At 38.8% G+C, this 17,491-nt stretch overlaps 1 protein-coding gene across 3 annotated transcripts; it reads right to left on the bottom strand.

The window, feature by feature from the left end:
- Positions 1-478: 478 nt before the first annotated feature.
- On the bottom strand, positions 479-15,921 carry il15l (interleukin 15, like). 3 transcript variants are annotated; one of them, XM_083549329.1, is made up of 4 exons: positions 14,449-15,921; positions 3,221-3,268; positions 2,692-2,841; positions 479-1,447 (listed from the first exon to the last, which is right to left on the bottom strand). In XM_083549329.1, exons 1-4 carry the CDS (start codon positions 14,644-14,646, stop codon positions 1,340-1,342), a joined length of 504 nt encoding a protein of 167 aa, XP_083405455.1. In that variant the 5' UTR covers positions 14,647-15,921; the 3' UTR covers positions 479-1,339. The 3 variants fall into 3 exon arrangements, with proteins under 3 accessions (XP_083405455.1, XP_083405456.1, XP_083405457.1); XM_083549330.1 differs by having other exon boundaries at positions 2,692-2,811; XM_083549331.1 differs by having other exon boundaries at positions 2,692-2,808.
- Positions 15,922-17,491: the final 1,570 nt, after the last annotated feature.

The following is a 17,491-nucleotide window of genomic DNA, read 5'->3' as shown; positions in this document are numbered from 1 at the left end:
ACATTTGATGTGTCATCTATGTTGTATTCTGAATAAAATATTGACATTTGAAACTTCCACATCATTGCATTCTGTTTTTATTCACAATATGTACAGTGTCCCAACTTTTTTGCAATCAGGTTTGTAGATAGATAGATAGATAGATAGATAGATAGATAGATAGATAGATAGAGAGATAGAGAGATAGAGAGATAGAGAGATAGAGAGATAGATAAAAAAACAAAACACAAACCAGCAAACAAATATATATATATATAATTAATTATTTATTTTTTTTGCACTAGAAGGTAAACCAGGTGCTCTGCAAGTGGATTATGCACATAAAGGTTGTTGGCCATTATTTACTTTATTTCTTTTTCTAGCATCAATCTTTTCTATCTACTGAGCTGTGTGAGCTTCCAGAAGCACACAGTTGTTTATGAAGAAGACATTATTTTAATATAAGCACAGGGTACATAAAACATCCCAAAAAACAGCAAAATTCCAAAACAATGTTTATTTTTAACACATAGCAAAACTAATCAGCTTACACGGCTCATAACAAATAAATATAAAAATATATATTGCTTTTCCTGTACGTATTGTGCCACAAACTGTTAATGACATAGCTATTAGGTTAGTCAGAGCAGACTTTGCAAAGTAAACACAATTACATAACAACCAAATATGTTTGTCTTTCCTGTTGCTTGCAGTTCCTGCATAGTATCCTTCTGTTTTTTTGTGTAAAAATTGTGTTTATATGTCCCAGAGGTAGTTTTCTGTCAAACCAAATGCAAAAAATATATGCTAAGCCTATAACCTTTAATCGAATGAGATAAAATAAAATAAAACTGTGCAAATATTAAATAAAATATACTCAGCATCAGGTTTATGAACATGAACTACGTTTCCTATGACCCACTGCACATTATTTAATTATGTCCTGTGTTTGTTTGCGCCTCTGTTACAAATTCATACCTAATGTCCACTTTTTAACAAAACTCACCTGTTTGTCTATCCACAATGCTTCATTACTTTGCATGACCAACCACAGCAACACCCATGTCACTGCTGAAGTTACAGAGATCACATTTTTCCACATTCCGATGTTTGATGAAGTATTTAAAAAACAAGAATTTCGTGTATTTTGGAACACAGCAGAATTTACGCAAAATGGTACAAAAACAAAGAACCTGTTTGAACTGTCAGGATGACTGTGGTGACTTAAATATCCACCCTTTACAACCACGCTGAGAAGAAACAAATCCAAGTACATGCCAATTCTTGAGGCAGATGGGATACAACAGCACATGGGGTTTTGCTCAGGAGTAGGTTTTTTGTGTAATGTTATGTCACAGAGTTATGTTTTTGAACACATACTTTGCAGAATTGTCAGCAAAGTACTGAGAAATATTGCTGCTTTTTCTTCTTTGTACACCTCACACTGTGGGCATGAAGTCATCTTGTCCTGCAGTCGACCATGGGAATCAAGCACACAAAAACAAAAAGTTTGATGTCAGATAAATAGGATACATGTTTGATATTGGTAGTAATGCAGCATCATTATTCTTACTGGCTAGTGAAAGTAAAATCGAGTGTTCCAGAGAGTCTCCATACATAGTAAAAATATGTCAGTGTGACCCTAACAACATAAATTTAGTCACGGTCCTGAATTGGAAAGGATATTTATTTATATATATATATATATATATATATATATATATATATATATATATATATATATACAGTACAGACCAAAAGTTTGAACACCTTCTCATTCAAAGAGTTTTCTTTATTTTCATGACTATGAAAATTGTAGAGTCACACTGAAGGCATCAAGGGCTATTTGACCAAGAAGGAGAGTGATGGGGTGCTGCGCCAGATGACCTGGCCTCCACAGTCACCAGACCTGAACCCAATCGAGATGGGTGAGCTGGACCGCAGAGTGAAGGCAAAAGGGCCAACAAGTGCCAAGCATCTCTCGGGGAACTCCCGATATATATATAAAATTATTATTATTATTTTTACATTGACCAGAGCTCATTTATACAACTGAGCAGTTGAGGGCTAATGACAGCTTTTGATCAGAAGTCCAACATCTTAGCCACTTAGCCACTTAGCACGTCAAAGTATTGACTTAACAAGAATATCTGAAGAATGACTGCAGTAGTATCTTTAAGTTCTGTACATTTGTGAGGTAAAGCTTTTATTGATTTAACTTGTTTGTAGAGCATATAACACAGATGCCCAAGCAGCTAAAAATGACCCGTGGGATGTTTTTAGCTGCTTGGGTGTCTACGTAATGTGCTCTACTAACAAGTTAAATATAGAGGCTTTAGAGGCCATACATGAACATGTATGCACCAGAACTGGTGGAAGAAGGTGGCCTGGTCTGATAAATACTTTTTTACCAGACCAGGCCACCTTCTTCCACCAGTTCTGGTGCATACATGTCCATGTATTGCTTTTAGCAGTGGACAGGGTCAGCATGGGCACTCTGACAATCAATTTGTTCATCATAAGAGTCAAGAGGCTTTTTTCATTTTAATTAATGTTGAAAATTACCATGCACTCCAAAGTACCCAATTCCACAAATATATTTTTAAATGTTCTTTAACAACATACAACATTAAACCACTGTCCTTTAACCTTATGTACAAAAACAGATTATTATCTGTTAGGGGGAATTTAACACAGTGGCATCATACTCACTTTAAGATGTCGTATGAGTTTCTTGAGTCTTATGGGTAATTCTGTTTTTGTCTCAGTCTCTTGAACAAGCACGATCATCTCCTCTGCAAAGCAGTTCAATGTGGATCTGGAACAGTTCTGCTGGAGTGAGAAGACAACACCTTGAAGCATCTATGGTAAACACAGGCAAAAACACCAAAATATTTGATAACTTTATATGCCTGAAAATAAGTACACAAAGAAAAATAATAGCATGTCTTGTAAATGTAGTAAATAATAAAATAACACATTTCCCCCACAGATTATTTATAAGATGCAGTGCAAAATATTATTGATTATATGCCTATATACTTATTCGCAATTAGCAAAGTCCAACATCCTGTAGGAGGGAGTGGTCTGGTTTATGTGCTGTTAAATCTGTTCCCAGAAAATCATGAACATGTAAGTTTTCTTAAAAATACTAACTTTCAGACACACTTCTTCAACAAATGCAATATTGAGCTACATAAATTACAAATGAAGAATACTATTACATGCAAGAAACACATACCCAATAATTGCTTAGCGTTGGTGTGTATAGCTTGGAATCGTTTACTGCCTGTTATAATAGAAGAACACATTGGTGTCATTAGCAAGTAAATTAGACGTGTTATTATTGTATAGGTGTTTTTGAATACATTTTATTAAAGTAAATTATGGAAATATGATAATCAAACTAGCAAAATATGGATACAAATTCATATTCAGCTTTTACCATTATTTGTTTATATTTTAGAGGCATTTCAATCTGCTCAAAGAATGGCATACTTAGGGTGTTATTAATTTGCATAAACTTGAACTACATTGCAGTCCAATAATTGCAGTAATTTTTTTGTAGGCTGCTTTGAATGAACATGCCAATTAAATGCGTGTGAAAGTGCTATTTAGATTTGAATAAAGAAAAACCGCAGTCACTACAAGTCAGTATGTTAGGCTGTGAAATTTCATGTGAAATATATCTTCTTTATTAAATACTGATGGCTGGGCAATGTTTTTGATGTCATTCCAATTAATCCCATAGATTTTCTGTGCAGGTGAGGTCAGGGCTCTGTGCATGCCACTTGATTTCTTCTAAACCACATTGGCAAACCAGGTCTTCATAGGGATTGTCCCGGTGACACTTTAGGGCCTCAGATCCTTCATTCCAGTGAAGAGGAATTCTTAATCCGACAGTTTACAAACATATTATAGAGAACTGTGTGCTTCCAGCTTTGTGGCAACAGTAAGGAAAAAAGGCCCACATATTACTGTGAGTCACATGAATTTATTAACCATGTGCTTTCGTAAACCTACATGTATACAATGGAGCTAGACACCTGCTAGTCTTGGAAGCGACAACAAGAAAGTTGAGTTTTGTATTATTGTTACAAATACACATCACCTGATAATGGGGAGATCTAATAATCTGTTTTTCTATTACAGACTAAAGAGAGAATCATTACTCACTTAATGCTGCTGCGGCTATATACACATACACATACACACACTGGTTTCCACCAATGTTGATGGCACGTGGGTATCTTTTGATTGCTAGAGACTCAAAGCACTTTTGTACGTCGCTCTGGATAAGGGCGTCTGCTAAATGCCGCAAATGGAAATGTCGAAGGGAAGTAAGCATAATTGGTCTTTCATCTACTGCATTAAGTTTCTTTGGCCGGCCACTACATCTACAGTCCTCAACATTACCTGTTTTTTTGTGCTTCTTAAAAATAGTTCGAACAGTACACTTTAAAACCCCAGTTTGCTTTAAGATCTTTGTCTCTTGCTGATGCACTATAACTATCCCGTGTCTTTTGCTGTGCTCAACCTTACAATAGTGTATGACCTGCGGCATGGAAATGTCTTACACTACTTTACCTTATTTGCAGAGTTTATTTATCCTCCTACACAGCTGTTTCTGTTTTAGTTAATGACTAAGTTAGTGTTTCAACCTACATATGAAATTGATTATCATTAGCATCTGCTTGGTATAAGTAGTTATTTGTGTACAAAATGTCTAGATAGATAGATAGATAGATAGATAGATAGATAGATAGATAGATAGATAGATAGATAGATAGATAGATAGATAGATAGATAGATAGATAGATAGATAGATAGATAATATAAAGAAAATATAAAACGTAATGCATATGTATATACATTATACATGTATATACATTACGTTTTATATATATATATATATATATATATATATATATATATATATATATATATATATATATATATATATATATAAAAAAAATAGGGCTGTCAAAATTAACTCATTCATAACGAGTTAACCCAAACTAATTTTAAAGGCACAGATTTTTATTAATTATTTTTAATCACCCTCTGTCCCCCACTTGTTATCTGTTGGCACCTGTTTTAACTCGTTATCAGTATAAAAGACACCTGTCCACAACCTCAAGCAGTCAGACTCCAAACTTCACTATGGTCAAGACCAAAGAGCTGTCAAAGGACACCAGAAACAAAATTGTAGACCTGCACCAGGCTGGGAACACTGAATCTGCAATAGGTAAGCAGCTTGGTGTAAAGAAATCAACTGTGTGAGCAATTATTAGAAAATGGAAGACATTTAATACCACTGATAATCTCCCTCGATCTGGGGCTCCACGCCAGATCTCACCCTGTGGGGTCAAAATTATCACAAGAACGCTGAACAAAAATCCCAGAACCACACGGGGGGACCTAGTGAATGACCTGCAGAGAGCTGGGACCAAAGTAACAAAGGCTACCATCAGTAACACACTACGCCACCAGGGACTCAAATCCTGCAGTGCCAGACGTGTCCCCCTGCTTAAGCCAGTACACGTCCGGGCCCGTCTGAAGTTTGCTGGAGAGCATTTGGATGATCCAGAAGAGGATAGGGAGAATGTCATATGGTCAGATGAAACCAAAATAGAACTTTTTGGTAAAAACTCAACTTGCCATGTTTGGAGGAGAAAGAATGCTGAGTTGCATCTAAAGAACACCATTCCTACTGTGAAGCATGTGGGGGGAAACATCATGCTTTGGGGCTGTTTTTCTGCAAAGGAACCAGGACGACTGATCGGTGTAAAGGAAAGAATGAATAGGGCCATGTATCGTGAGATTTTGAGTGAAAACCTCCTTCCATCAGCAAGGGCATTGAGGATGAAACATGGCTGGGTCTTTGATCCCAAACACACCGCCCGGGCAACGAAGGAGTGGCTTTTTTATTTATTTTTTTCTAGGTCCTGGAGTGGCCTAGCCAGGAGCTCACAAGCATGACTGTTTAGATCTGACGACAGGTTGGGTTGGAATGAGTACTTATAAAGGGGAATGGTAATGAGGGACAAGTGTCAGCTTTTTAGCGCTGAGCATGGCAGAGAGAGGAACGTGAAAACCTCCGAGGGGGCCGTGGTAGGTGGATCCCTGACAATATGTATGTATGTATGTATGTATGTATGTATGTACGTACAGTACAGACCAAAAGTTTGGACACACCTTCTCATTCAAAGAGTTTTCTTTATTTTCATGACTATAAAAATTGTAGATTCACACTGAAGGCATCAAAACTATGAATTAACACATGTGGAATTATATATGGAATTATATACATAAACACATGAAAATATGACCACCTAAATAATAAAAGTCTGTCACTACCAACAATACGCAACACACTGCGATGCACTGTGTATTCTGACAACTTTCTATCAGAACCAGCATTTACTTCTTCAGCAGTTTCTTAAGCAATCTATTGGATCGGAACACACAGGTCAGCCTTCACTCACCACGTGAATTAATGAGCTTTGGCCGCACATAAACTCTGTTGCTGGTTCACCACTGTTCCTTCCTTTTTATAGATACTGACCACTGCAGACCGGAAACACCCTGCAAGAGCTGCAGTTTTGGAGATGCTCAGACCTAGTTGTCTGGCCATCACAATTTGGCCCTTGTCAAACTCGCTCAAATTCTTACACTTGCCCATTTTTCCTGCTTCTAACACATCAACTTTGAGGACAAAATGTTCACTTGCAACCTAATAAATTACACCCACTAACGTGTTGTATACAGAAAGTATTCAGTATAGGCAACTAGCTTTAAGCAACATGGATTTAAAGTTATAGGATGTCCAGAGTGTCACGTCTTCACATCACTATACACAAATACATATATATATATATATATACAGTGAGGAAAATAAGTATTTGAACACCCTGCTATTTTGCAAGTTCTCCCACTTAGAAATCAAGGAGGGGTCTGAAATTGTCATCGTAGGTTCATGTCCACTGTGAGAGACATAATCTAAAAAAAAAAAAATCCAGAAAACACTCCTCCACACAGATCTTCTCTAGATCAGTCAGGTTTCTGGCCTGTCGCTGAGAAACACAGAGTTTGAGCTCGCTCCAAAGATTCTCTATAGGGTTTAGGTCTGGAGACTGGCTAGGCCACGCCAGAACCTTGATATGCTTCTTACAGAGCCACTCCTTGGTTATCCTGGCTGTGTGCTTCGGGTCATTGTCATGTTCGAAGACCCAGCCTCGACCCATCTTCAATGCTCTAACTGAGGGAAGGAGGTTGTTCCCCAAAATCTCGCAATACATGGCCCCGGTCATCCTCTCCTAAATACAGTGCAGTCACCCTGTCCCATGTGCAGAAAAACACCCCCAAAGCATGATGCTACCACCCCCATGCTTCACAGTAAGGATGGTGTTCTAGGGATGGTACTCATCATTCTTCTTCCTCCAAACACTTTTAGTGGAATTATGACCCAAAAGTTCTATTTTGGTCTCATCTGACCACATGACTTTCTCCCATGACTCCTCTGGATCATCCAAATGGTCATTAGCAAACTTAAGACGTGCCTGGACATGTGCTGGTTTAAACAGGAGAACCTTCCGTGCCATGCATGATTTCAAATCATGACGTCTTAGTGTATTACCAACAGTAACCTTGGAAACGGTGGTCCCAGCTCTTTTCAGGTCATTGACCAGCTCCTCCCGTGTAGTTCTGGGCTGATTTCTCACCTTCCTTAGCATCATTGAAACCCCACGAGGTGAGATCTTGCATGGAGCCCCAGTACGAGGGAGATTGACAGTCATGTTTAGCTTCTTCCATTTTCTAATAATTGCTCCAACAGTGGACCTTTTTTCACCAAGCTGCTTGGCAATTTCCCCGTATAAATTTTGTCTCTAGTGTCTTTGGACAGCTCTTTGGTCTTGGCCATGTTAGTAGTTGGATTCTTACTGATTGTATGGGGTGTACAGGTGTCTTTATGCAGCTAACGACCTCAAACAGGTGCATCTAATTTAGGATAATAAATGTAGTGGAGGTGGACATTTTAAAGGCAGACTAACAGGTCTTTGAGGGTCAGAATTCTAGCTGATAGACAGGTGTTCAAATACTTATTTGCAGCTGTATCATACAAATAAATAGTTTAAAAATCATACATTGTAATTTCTGGATTTTTTTTTTTTTAGATTATGTCTCTCACAGTGGACATGCACCTACGATGACAATTTCAGACCCCTCCATGATTTCTAAGTGGGAGAACTTGCAAAATAGCAGGGTGTTCAAATACTTATTTTCCTCACTATATATATATGTGTGTGTGTGTGTGTGTGTGTGTGTGTGTGTGTGCTTTCTACAAACACAACAAAAGTGTGAAGGAACCCACATCAGAATGTAGATATTTATACAGACTTCAAAGCACTCAAAGCTCTGGATTGGCCCTATGCAAAATGCCATAAATGTAAATGTCAAAACTGTAACTGAGACTGAACAGCTTCCAAAACACCATGTAATCAAAGTGCAAATAGCCCTTCTATACCTGCTAACACCACACATTCATTTTATTTATTGCCATTCATTAAATAATCTAAAAAATAGAAAAATGGCAAACACAAACCGGGAGTCAATTCCAATTCAAGTTCCATTTTTGCCTTTTGGTCTTTACCCTGTTCATTAATTACAAGTGAAAGTCTTCTATCTTTCTCTTTCAATCTTTTTTCCTGACTGTTCCTTTGGTGCTCACAGCTGTCTGTGCATTCAAGATTTACAGAGATTTGTGATTACTGCCAAATAAAAAGAATCAGAAACTGATTTTATACTTATGCTGCAAGTATGAAGTCTTTACAAATCTGTCAGGGAGCAACCGGTTGGACCCAACTGCAGGACTCAGGCTAAGTAATATAAAAAAGGTTCTTTATTAAAAAAAACACAATCCGAAAAAAACTGTTCTAAGTTTGGGCTGACATACAGAGAAACACCGGGAAACCAGAAATCTTAGCATATAAAATACAGTCGTTTATCCATGAGCCGGCAGACAGAGCAAAGTTGGAAGAGACAAAAATCAGAGTACAAAAAAAAAAATCACAAACCAAATCCGAACAGGGAACAAAGCAATGCAGAGCAGATAAGAAGCAGAAACGGGAAACCAAAAGGCGAATACTGGTAAGAAACATATCCATATCCATAAACCTTTGATAAAACGAGTTTCTTGCACACGACCTTGAGCGGTAGATCACGAGTAGATACCAGACCCAGATCCAAAGGTAAAAAACATCTGTTTGGCAGCCTACTATTTCCTTTTCCTCTGAGCCAGAAAGCTCTCCACAATGGTGTTAAAACCCAGAAAGTAGGAAAAAAGTGATACCGCCATGGGGTCTTCGCTGTTGGGTGAGCTGACCTATTTGCCGACCTACAGCAGTCACAATACTAGGCCCTTCTTCAATTGTACAGAGAGCAGGTCCATGGCTCATTAAAAGACATTCTGCAGCATGCTTGAGGAGCTGGCTGTGCCAGCTGCACTCTTGGCCACTACCCAGGACCTGCTTAACAAGATGGGGTCCCATATTGATGCAAATGAGGCTCACTCTAATCCAATGGCCGGACATTTGGGCCCCCAGAAAACATTAAACCATGTAATGGTCTGCTTATATTGGCTGGGCATTCACGGCGATGGTAGGTCGTGAATGTCAGCTGCTGAATCTGCCAGCCAGCCCAAAAGGCCATTGTGCCCTTTGTTGTTAATCGAGGTCCCCTTAATGGACAACCGTTAAGAGGCAGTGTAGAGTGCCATTCAAAGCGGTACCTTTCTGCGGCATCTCAGCAGTGTGGCGGGGACACTTCTGCTTTATCTCCTCGAGATCCCAAAACCCATCCTGACTGACAACTGTAGAGCATTTCTGTAACGGATACTACACAAGCTTTACAAATTATTGGGGATTAAATCATTCCACATGAGCATTTATCTTCTGCAAACACAGGTTAGTGGCGCGATTTAATCAAATTCCTTAAAAACATGACTCCGCAGACTTAATTTCCTCTTGCATTGGGGGGAGGAATCAGCTATTAGCTAGACAGCTCCCCAACCAGTGGGGGTAGGTGGCAATGGGTGTGTGGCTGAGCGCCGATTTGTGAATGGAGGGCAGAGTTGAAGGAAGTGATTGGTAAGGATCATACACCTGTATATGGTTTGTATTACACAAAGTGTGTGCTCTCTTGTGCGTTAAAAGGATAAAAGGGGTGCAAGAGCAGAACAGATAGATAAAGAGTGAGGGAGAAAGAAAAAGAGAGAGAGAGAGAGAGAGAGAGAGAGAGAGAGAGAGAGAGAGAGAGAGAGAGAGAGAGAGAGAGAGAGAGACAGACAAGTAAAGCTGTGTGTGTGTGTGTGTGTGTGTGTGTGTGTGTGTGTGTGTGTGTGTGTGTGTGTGTGTGTGTGTGTGTGTGTGTGCGCGTCCGTGTGTGCATATGTGTTTGTGCGTAAAGTATATCACTGAAAAGTGAAAGTAAAAACCAAAATAAAGGCTATTCTTTTGTGGACATGTCATCTGCCTACCACTCCATCCTTGTCTAAATCATAAAACCCTCCACAATCTGCATTACATCTTTTGCAATTTTTTTTCTGGCGGGATCGTATGTAATCGTACACATAAAATGGACAAATAAGGCCCATTTTCAGGCAAATGTATTGGCCACTGTTTTAGCAGGCAGTGGCAGTGTTGGAAAATATAGAAAAAGCAAGTCAAGCCAAAACAGAATTCCAAAAAAGTTGAGACACAAAATTAATAAATCTCCTAAACCAATATTTTCCTCACAGTAGAACAAAAAAAAGATCATTCTGAATCTAATGGCAGCAACATGTCTTGAAAAAGTTGGGATGGGATAACAAAAGTCTGAAAAAAGTAAGTTATGGAAATTAAACAATTGGAGAAATAGAAACAGAAACTGATTAGGTTAATTGATAATAGGTCAGTAAAATGATTGTGTATTAATATTGTAACATAGAGAGGCAGAGGCTCTCTGAAGTAAAGGTTAGCAGAGCTTTACCAATCTGTGAAAGACTTCAGAATAATGTTGACAAATTACATGGTGTTAATACAGTAGTCAGTAGGTTCCTGAAGGCCAATACACATACAGAAGCATTTTATAAGTTTCTCCCCCAATGTGCTCAGGGCTACCCTCGCTACCCTTTGTTTCTGGTATTTACGGTTCCTCCTGCATGTGCCAAACATATTCCAAATGCCCGAAATAAAATCCAGCCATGCCTGGAAGTTACTGCCCATTACCTTCAGAGGGTTTTTTTGTCTAATGGCGGCTCATATACGGTGATAGACTCCAGTTTCTGATTTTGGTTCCCAATCGAGGCACATGAACTGACCATGTCCTAGTGTGGCTGCAGTAGCCTCTTACAGAAATCAAAAAACCTGTGTGAACAGGCTAGTGCAGCAGTTTCTGCCTCAAGCACAGTATAAGTTCCTGTCCCTTATAGCGATTTATATTATGGTGCTTATGAATATGAGAGAAGCCTTGCTGTCCAGACAAGCTGTGACACGCAGGGAATGGAAACATCGGGACGTGGTCAGTCGGTTTTTCAAAACATTTTACGACACAGAGGTGAGCCTCTTTGCTTCACATGAGACAGCACAATGCTCCTTCTGCTAACTAGATGCAATGGCCCATATACAGCCCAGAATGTGTCCTTGCGCATTTCCACCAATCGCTCTGCTCCCAGGAGCCCTGGCGAAGGGTCTCGCTGCTTACTGATAGCACATTGTTGACTGACCAAAGTATGGTTCTCAGATTCATCTCAAGATTCCATCTCAGGAGCAGGGAACAATGTTTAATTCCCGTCCTGAGCACTGGAACCGTCATGTATGACCCCTGAAGGGATGCTGGGTTTCCAGCCATTGTAGTACAGTGCTAGGGCTCCCTCCACCGGAAGAAGCTTTGCCCTCAAATAGCATGCTTTTGAGGGTTGCTGAATGACACACCATGCAAACACAGTTCACTGCCAAGTTGTTTCAGTGCTGGAGTTCCTGCAAGAAAAATATTCCACGGTTATAGGTACTCGACTCTAAGGGTTTATGTGGCTGCCATTTTGGCTTAATCACAACCTGATTAACAGGGTCTCTGTGGGCAAGCACCCCTTAGTCGTCTGCTTCATTTGTGGAAAAAAGCGACTGAGGCCGACCATCAGAGCTACAGTCCCTGCATGGAACTAAGCTCTATTTCTTGAGGCTCTGGTTAGGGCCCCCTTTAAACCACTGGAGTCAGCACCTGTCCAGCTCCACCTCTAGTAGATAGGGCCTTTTCAGCCAGGGCTGTTGCATCTTCCAAGCCCCTAGCAAGAGGTGTTCCCTTGCAGAAAGTATGTGATGCGGCAGGTTGGTCCTCCTCGACACGTTCATCAGATTTTATAGTTTGGATGTCCTTGAGTCAACATCCCAAAGTCAGGTCTGAGACCTTTTCATGTTTGTGTGCACACACTACACAACTTTAAGGGGTCCAGACACTTATAGTGTGGCAGGGTTGGTATTCTCACTCCCATAGCATAGCATAGAGTGTAGTTTTTGATAGGGAATGGTTGGGTTACTTGAGTATAACCCTGTTCCCTAAAAAGGTGGAAACTAATTACTTAATGATGATAGCAAAAGCAACAGGTGCAAAAAGAACACCTATTGCCTACATCTATTTTCCTTTTCTGGTTGTAATTTACCATGCAAGTGAGCTTCAACAATGCACAAACTTCATTTACACCCTAAATAAGTCATGTGCACACTATTCTCTACAGGCATTGCCCTAAAACTTTTTCTATTTAAAGTACTATAATTGTCAGATATCGCAAGCACAAATGATATACACAATATGTACATTTGTGATCTTTTGATCATTATGATATAATGTGCAGTCATTTTCATTAATAACTTGCTACTGGTTTAAGTGCATCTTTTGCTACATTTACACAAAGCATTCTACTAATCCTGCACAGTATTAAAGTATATATATATATATATATATATATATATATATATATATATATATATATATATATATATATATATATATACATATATACACATACACACAGTATATATGAGTGTGTGTGTGTGTGTGTGTGTGTGTGTGTGTGTGTGTGTGTGTGTGTGTGGTTCTGACATTTATGCATTTCAAATGTTCTAAGCTTGAAAAAAACTGTTCTCACTGTCTGCTAATTATGGATATTTGTTTATAAAACATGCTGTCATCTAATCATTAGGAATGTGATCTCCCACACCCCATCCTGTTATCATTACTTCTTTACAAAAAGGGGTAGATATAATAAGCAAGTAAACCATGATACCTTTGACAATCAGCTCATATGTACTACACATACAAAATTTTTATTTTATATTATGCACATCTTCCAGTTCATAGAGTTATATTGCTATTTGTCTAAGTGACTTTTTCTTGAACTTTCATAGCTAATCAAAGCTATCAATCAGCAATAAAAACTTTTTTTTGGCTTTTCCCATTTGGGGTCAGTTGGATGCCCTTCCCAACGCAACTCTCCCCATTTATCCGAGCTTGGGACCAGCACTAAGAGTGCACTGGCTGGTGCAACCCAAGCAGCAATAAATTAGCTATTTTACTTAGTCATCATTTCTCTGTTCCTGAATAATTAAACACAACACAGATCGGATATAGGCTACAGGTAACGGAATATCAATGTATATATGATATATATATATAGATATAAGAGTGATATATATCAATATGATTTATATCACTCTAGTGGCTGGCACTAGCCAAAGATTGTATTCATCCTGTCATGCATGTATGTGCTTGTCTTCAGTGACTCTGCTCGGATTCTCCACATTTTAAGATTCTTAGATATTCCAAAATACTGAGATTCCTCACATTTTACAAATTTCCCCTAGACTGAACACCAGTGACACAATTCAATTGCCTATCATATATTTATATAAAAAATCCTTAAATGAAAAGTAAAAGCTGAAACTGAAGCACACATCCAGGAACGTGAAAAACCGATGCAAAGATATATATATATATATATATATATATATATATATATATATAAATATATATATATATGTATATGTGTGTGTGTGTGTGTGTGTGTGTGTGTGTGTGTGTGTGTGTGTGTGTGTGTGTGTGTGTGTGTTTTTATCTACGTTTTCATAAACAACATAATAAAGGGGACAAAATGGTCCAAGCTTAACAGGGTGGTGAGGAAATACCAGGCTGTGCAAGGACGAAGCACCCTTTTCTTACTTTGATTTATGCAGATTTAAGCTAATATTAAATGGTAATATCCCATTATTACTTTGACCTACATAAGGCATAATTCACCTTTGCAAACGGTCCCTTTGATAATAAATGAGCGACGTAGTTTCCCTTTCAGTTAAGTATAAACGCGCAGTTGGCAACAAAAGACAGAATGAGAGAGAGAGAAAAAAAGAGAGAGAGAAAGTGTAAGAAAATCAGTACCCCTTTGGAGAGATTTCCCATGAACCACTGCACATGTCTTATAGTTTCCATACTGCATTCGCACTTGACTTGTCTCAGGACCATCGCACCGAAATAAAAAAGCAGTGGTGTTAACTCCATGTAAAGCTGGTGCTGCTCTGCTCTTCTCAAAAGTGTGTTCCAGCGCGGGCTCGCCACGCGCACCACATTTCCCCACATTTCCACATTGTTCTCTCGTCCTAATCCGTAATCCACACTCAGAAGACCGAGCCGAAATGAACAGATCTGCGATTGAAAAACAGCCGCAGTTCTTGCCTTACTATCGCTTTGCTCTGCCGTCTGAGCGCTGGGTCCAGGGTGCAGTTAGCATTTGACAGCATGGCTTACTTACAGAATGAGCTCATTAAAGCTCCGCCTTGATAAATCAAATGGTCCAGATGGCCCATCTCACAGCTGTACTACACATCATATACTCCCTTTACCACTGTCCTATATCTAATAAAACTGCAATGCTTGGTAAGATTGGAGAAGATTTATCTGAAAGCATTGTCTTCCAAAGCATGAAAGGTGTTGCAGCGACTGGAGTGAAAAATATCCTGTGCGTCTCTTCGCTTGAGCGCAAAAGTGGGAAGTGACGCAGTGCAAGTTACTTTACTAAAGTAGATTTTTTTCTGCAATCAGAAAGTTTGCTTCACTATTTATTTATTTTTGGACTTTTTACTTTCACCCATTTTTTTACACAAATCGTTCACAGATCGTTTCTTTAGTTTTAATCTCTTTGATGTCATGAATCATTTTTTTTCTTCTTATTGCGCACCGTTTTCTTAACCTATTTCTTGTTATTGTGCGGCTTTTTTAACCTCCGACCAGTGTGTGATTTCCTGGCTATCACGCACCACAGATGTAGGCTGGTTTACGAAACTAACAAGTCAGAAGGCAACAAGAAGTATGAGACAGATGGGAGTCAGTGATGTAAACATGACTGAAAACAGAGACATTCCTGATCACCTCGTCATCACCATCATCACCATCATCATCATTTTTTCTCTGCTGTTTTGTGTTCTATTTGGTGGTTGTTTAGCCTGGATACATTTATTACGTAACACAATTTTATGATTTAGATGGTTCTCACACCAGACATTCCTTTGTCTGTTCAGTGTCTATAATATTCACAATGTTAGTAAGGTATAAAGGGAGTCTTTATCTGGGCTCACACATCTCCGGCTAGTATATCTTCTTATCTAAACAGGAAACAACTTTAGGTCAAGCTTTCTTTCCAATGTGTATATATACTTCTGTTGCCTCCAATAAACGGAAGAAGAACATTGCTCCATTCTGTGTGCTGTGTGATTCTTCCCTGATATCAGAAAGGCATCGCAGTTCATGTGGAGAACCTCTCCAAGAATTAAGTTTCGTTTGGGCATGATAAAAATCTAACAGTTTTGGTGTCAGAAGTGGGATACTTTCCGGCAATATCCGAAGGGAGATCACGCATCAAGGTAAGTTTTCGGATACTTCCTCGCTGGTGGGCATTTTCCCATTTGCCAGCCAATAGGTCTGCATGTGTGTTTGTGTCTTGGTTATGCATTAATTGTTTGATTAATGATAACAATTTTCTTTGTTGGATTATTCAGTCACGACAATGTTTTTCTCACCTTAGACATTAGATGCAAGATTAGAACACGTTTTTTTACGGTCTGTCTAATAGAGGCGATATTGTCTGAAGTATCCAAAAAGAATCCACGATAATTTTTATATGCCCGAAAGAAAATAAATTAATTAATTCATTGATTTAAAAAGAGAGAGAGAAAAGGAACGTAAGAAAAAGGGAAATTTTTAAAAGACTTCAATTTTGTTTTGGCTTCATAGTCTATCCCCCAAGATGGCCATCCCCCTGGTGCATAGCGCAGCTGTATTGTCTGAGTGTTATGTGTTGTGTGTATTGTCTAAATGTTAAGTGTTGTGTGTCTGTTCTTTGTTTTGTGTAAAGAAGTTGGGTCATGACATCTCTCGCTTACTGCCGGAAGAAAATCCCAAAGATTGGATGTATAGTAATTGTGCCGGTTTTTGGAATAATCCTTATTTAGACCATTTGGCATTAGGAAATTGTCACATCTAGATAAGTTTTCCTAGAGATTTAGATGCTGCTAGAGGTTTCTACTATGCTCCAGGTTAAGTTAACCCATTATGCTCTTCACTGCAACAGGAAGTGGTGCATTCCAGCCTCAGAACAAAACTCAAGGAGGAGGTCCTAAGAAAAAAGGGGAGTTCATTTATTAGGGAATAGATAGAGTTCCAATTTCATGTCCTGTAACTCACCTTTTGCCTGTGGTGACACGGACTGGTACAAATTTTTATCATAGCTTTACAATAATTCCAAACTCACCTTTAAACCTTTTAGGAAGAGATATGATGCATAAAATTATAATGAAAATTCTGTTTTATGAACCAATGTTTCACTGTTTTTTTCCTTCTGTCCTCATGCTCTCAACAGCCACATCCGGAAGATTTCTTCCAGGGTAGTACAGAGGTCCTGCCTGATGAACCAAATTTACATTAAGTTAACTCAAAATTATGGGCCTCTCAAAAAAACGAGGCAGGTTTAATCCAATTAAAACCGTATTATGCATTCATGAAAACACACCATCCAGTTTTTGTTAAACAATATCCATTGTCTAAAGAGAAGAATGTTGGCATTGCTCCAGTTATTGACAATTTACTGTCACAAGGTGTTTTAAATGTGTCTACATTCACCTCACGATTAATCCCGTCGGATAAAAGGCGGATATGGAGGCTAACACAAGATTTACGAGAGATTAATAAATTAGTTATTCCGTTAGCTTCTTTGGTGCCTGATGTAGCTACCATTGTTAACTCTATACCAGCAGGTCACAAATATTTTTTACTGTGATTGATCATTGTTTTGCTTTTCCTTTTGGCCTCAGAGACACAGCCGCTTTTTGCGTTTACCTATAGAGGACGTCAATTCTGGATCCGTCTTCCTCAGGGCTTTGTTGACTCGCCAGCCGTATTCTCCGATGTAGTGCAAAGAACTTTGGCCGAT

The sequence above is a fragment of the Silurus aristotelis genome (assembly GCF_946808225.1).
Source record: "Silurus aristotelis genome assembly, chromosome: 8".
NCBI lineage: Eukaryota > Metazoa > Chordata > Actinopteri > Siluriformes > Siluridae > Silurus > Silurus aristotelis.
Note: the sequence above shows the minus strand (reverse complement) of the source record. Positions and strands in the feature narration are given on the sequence as shown.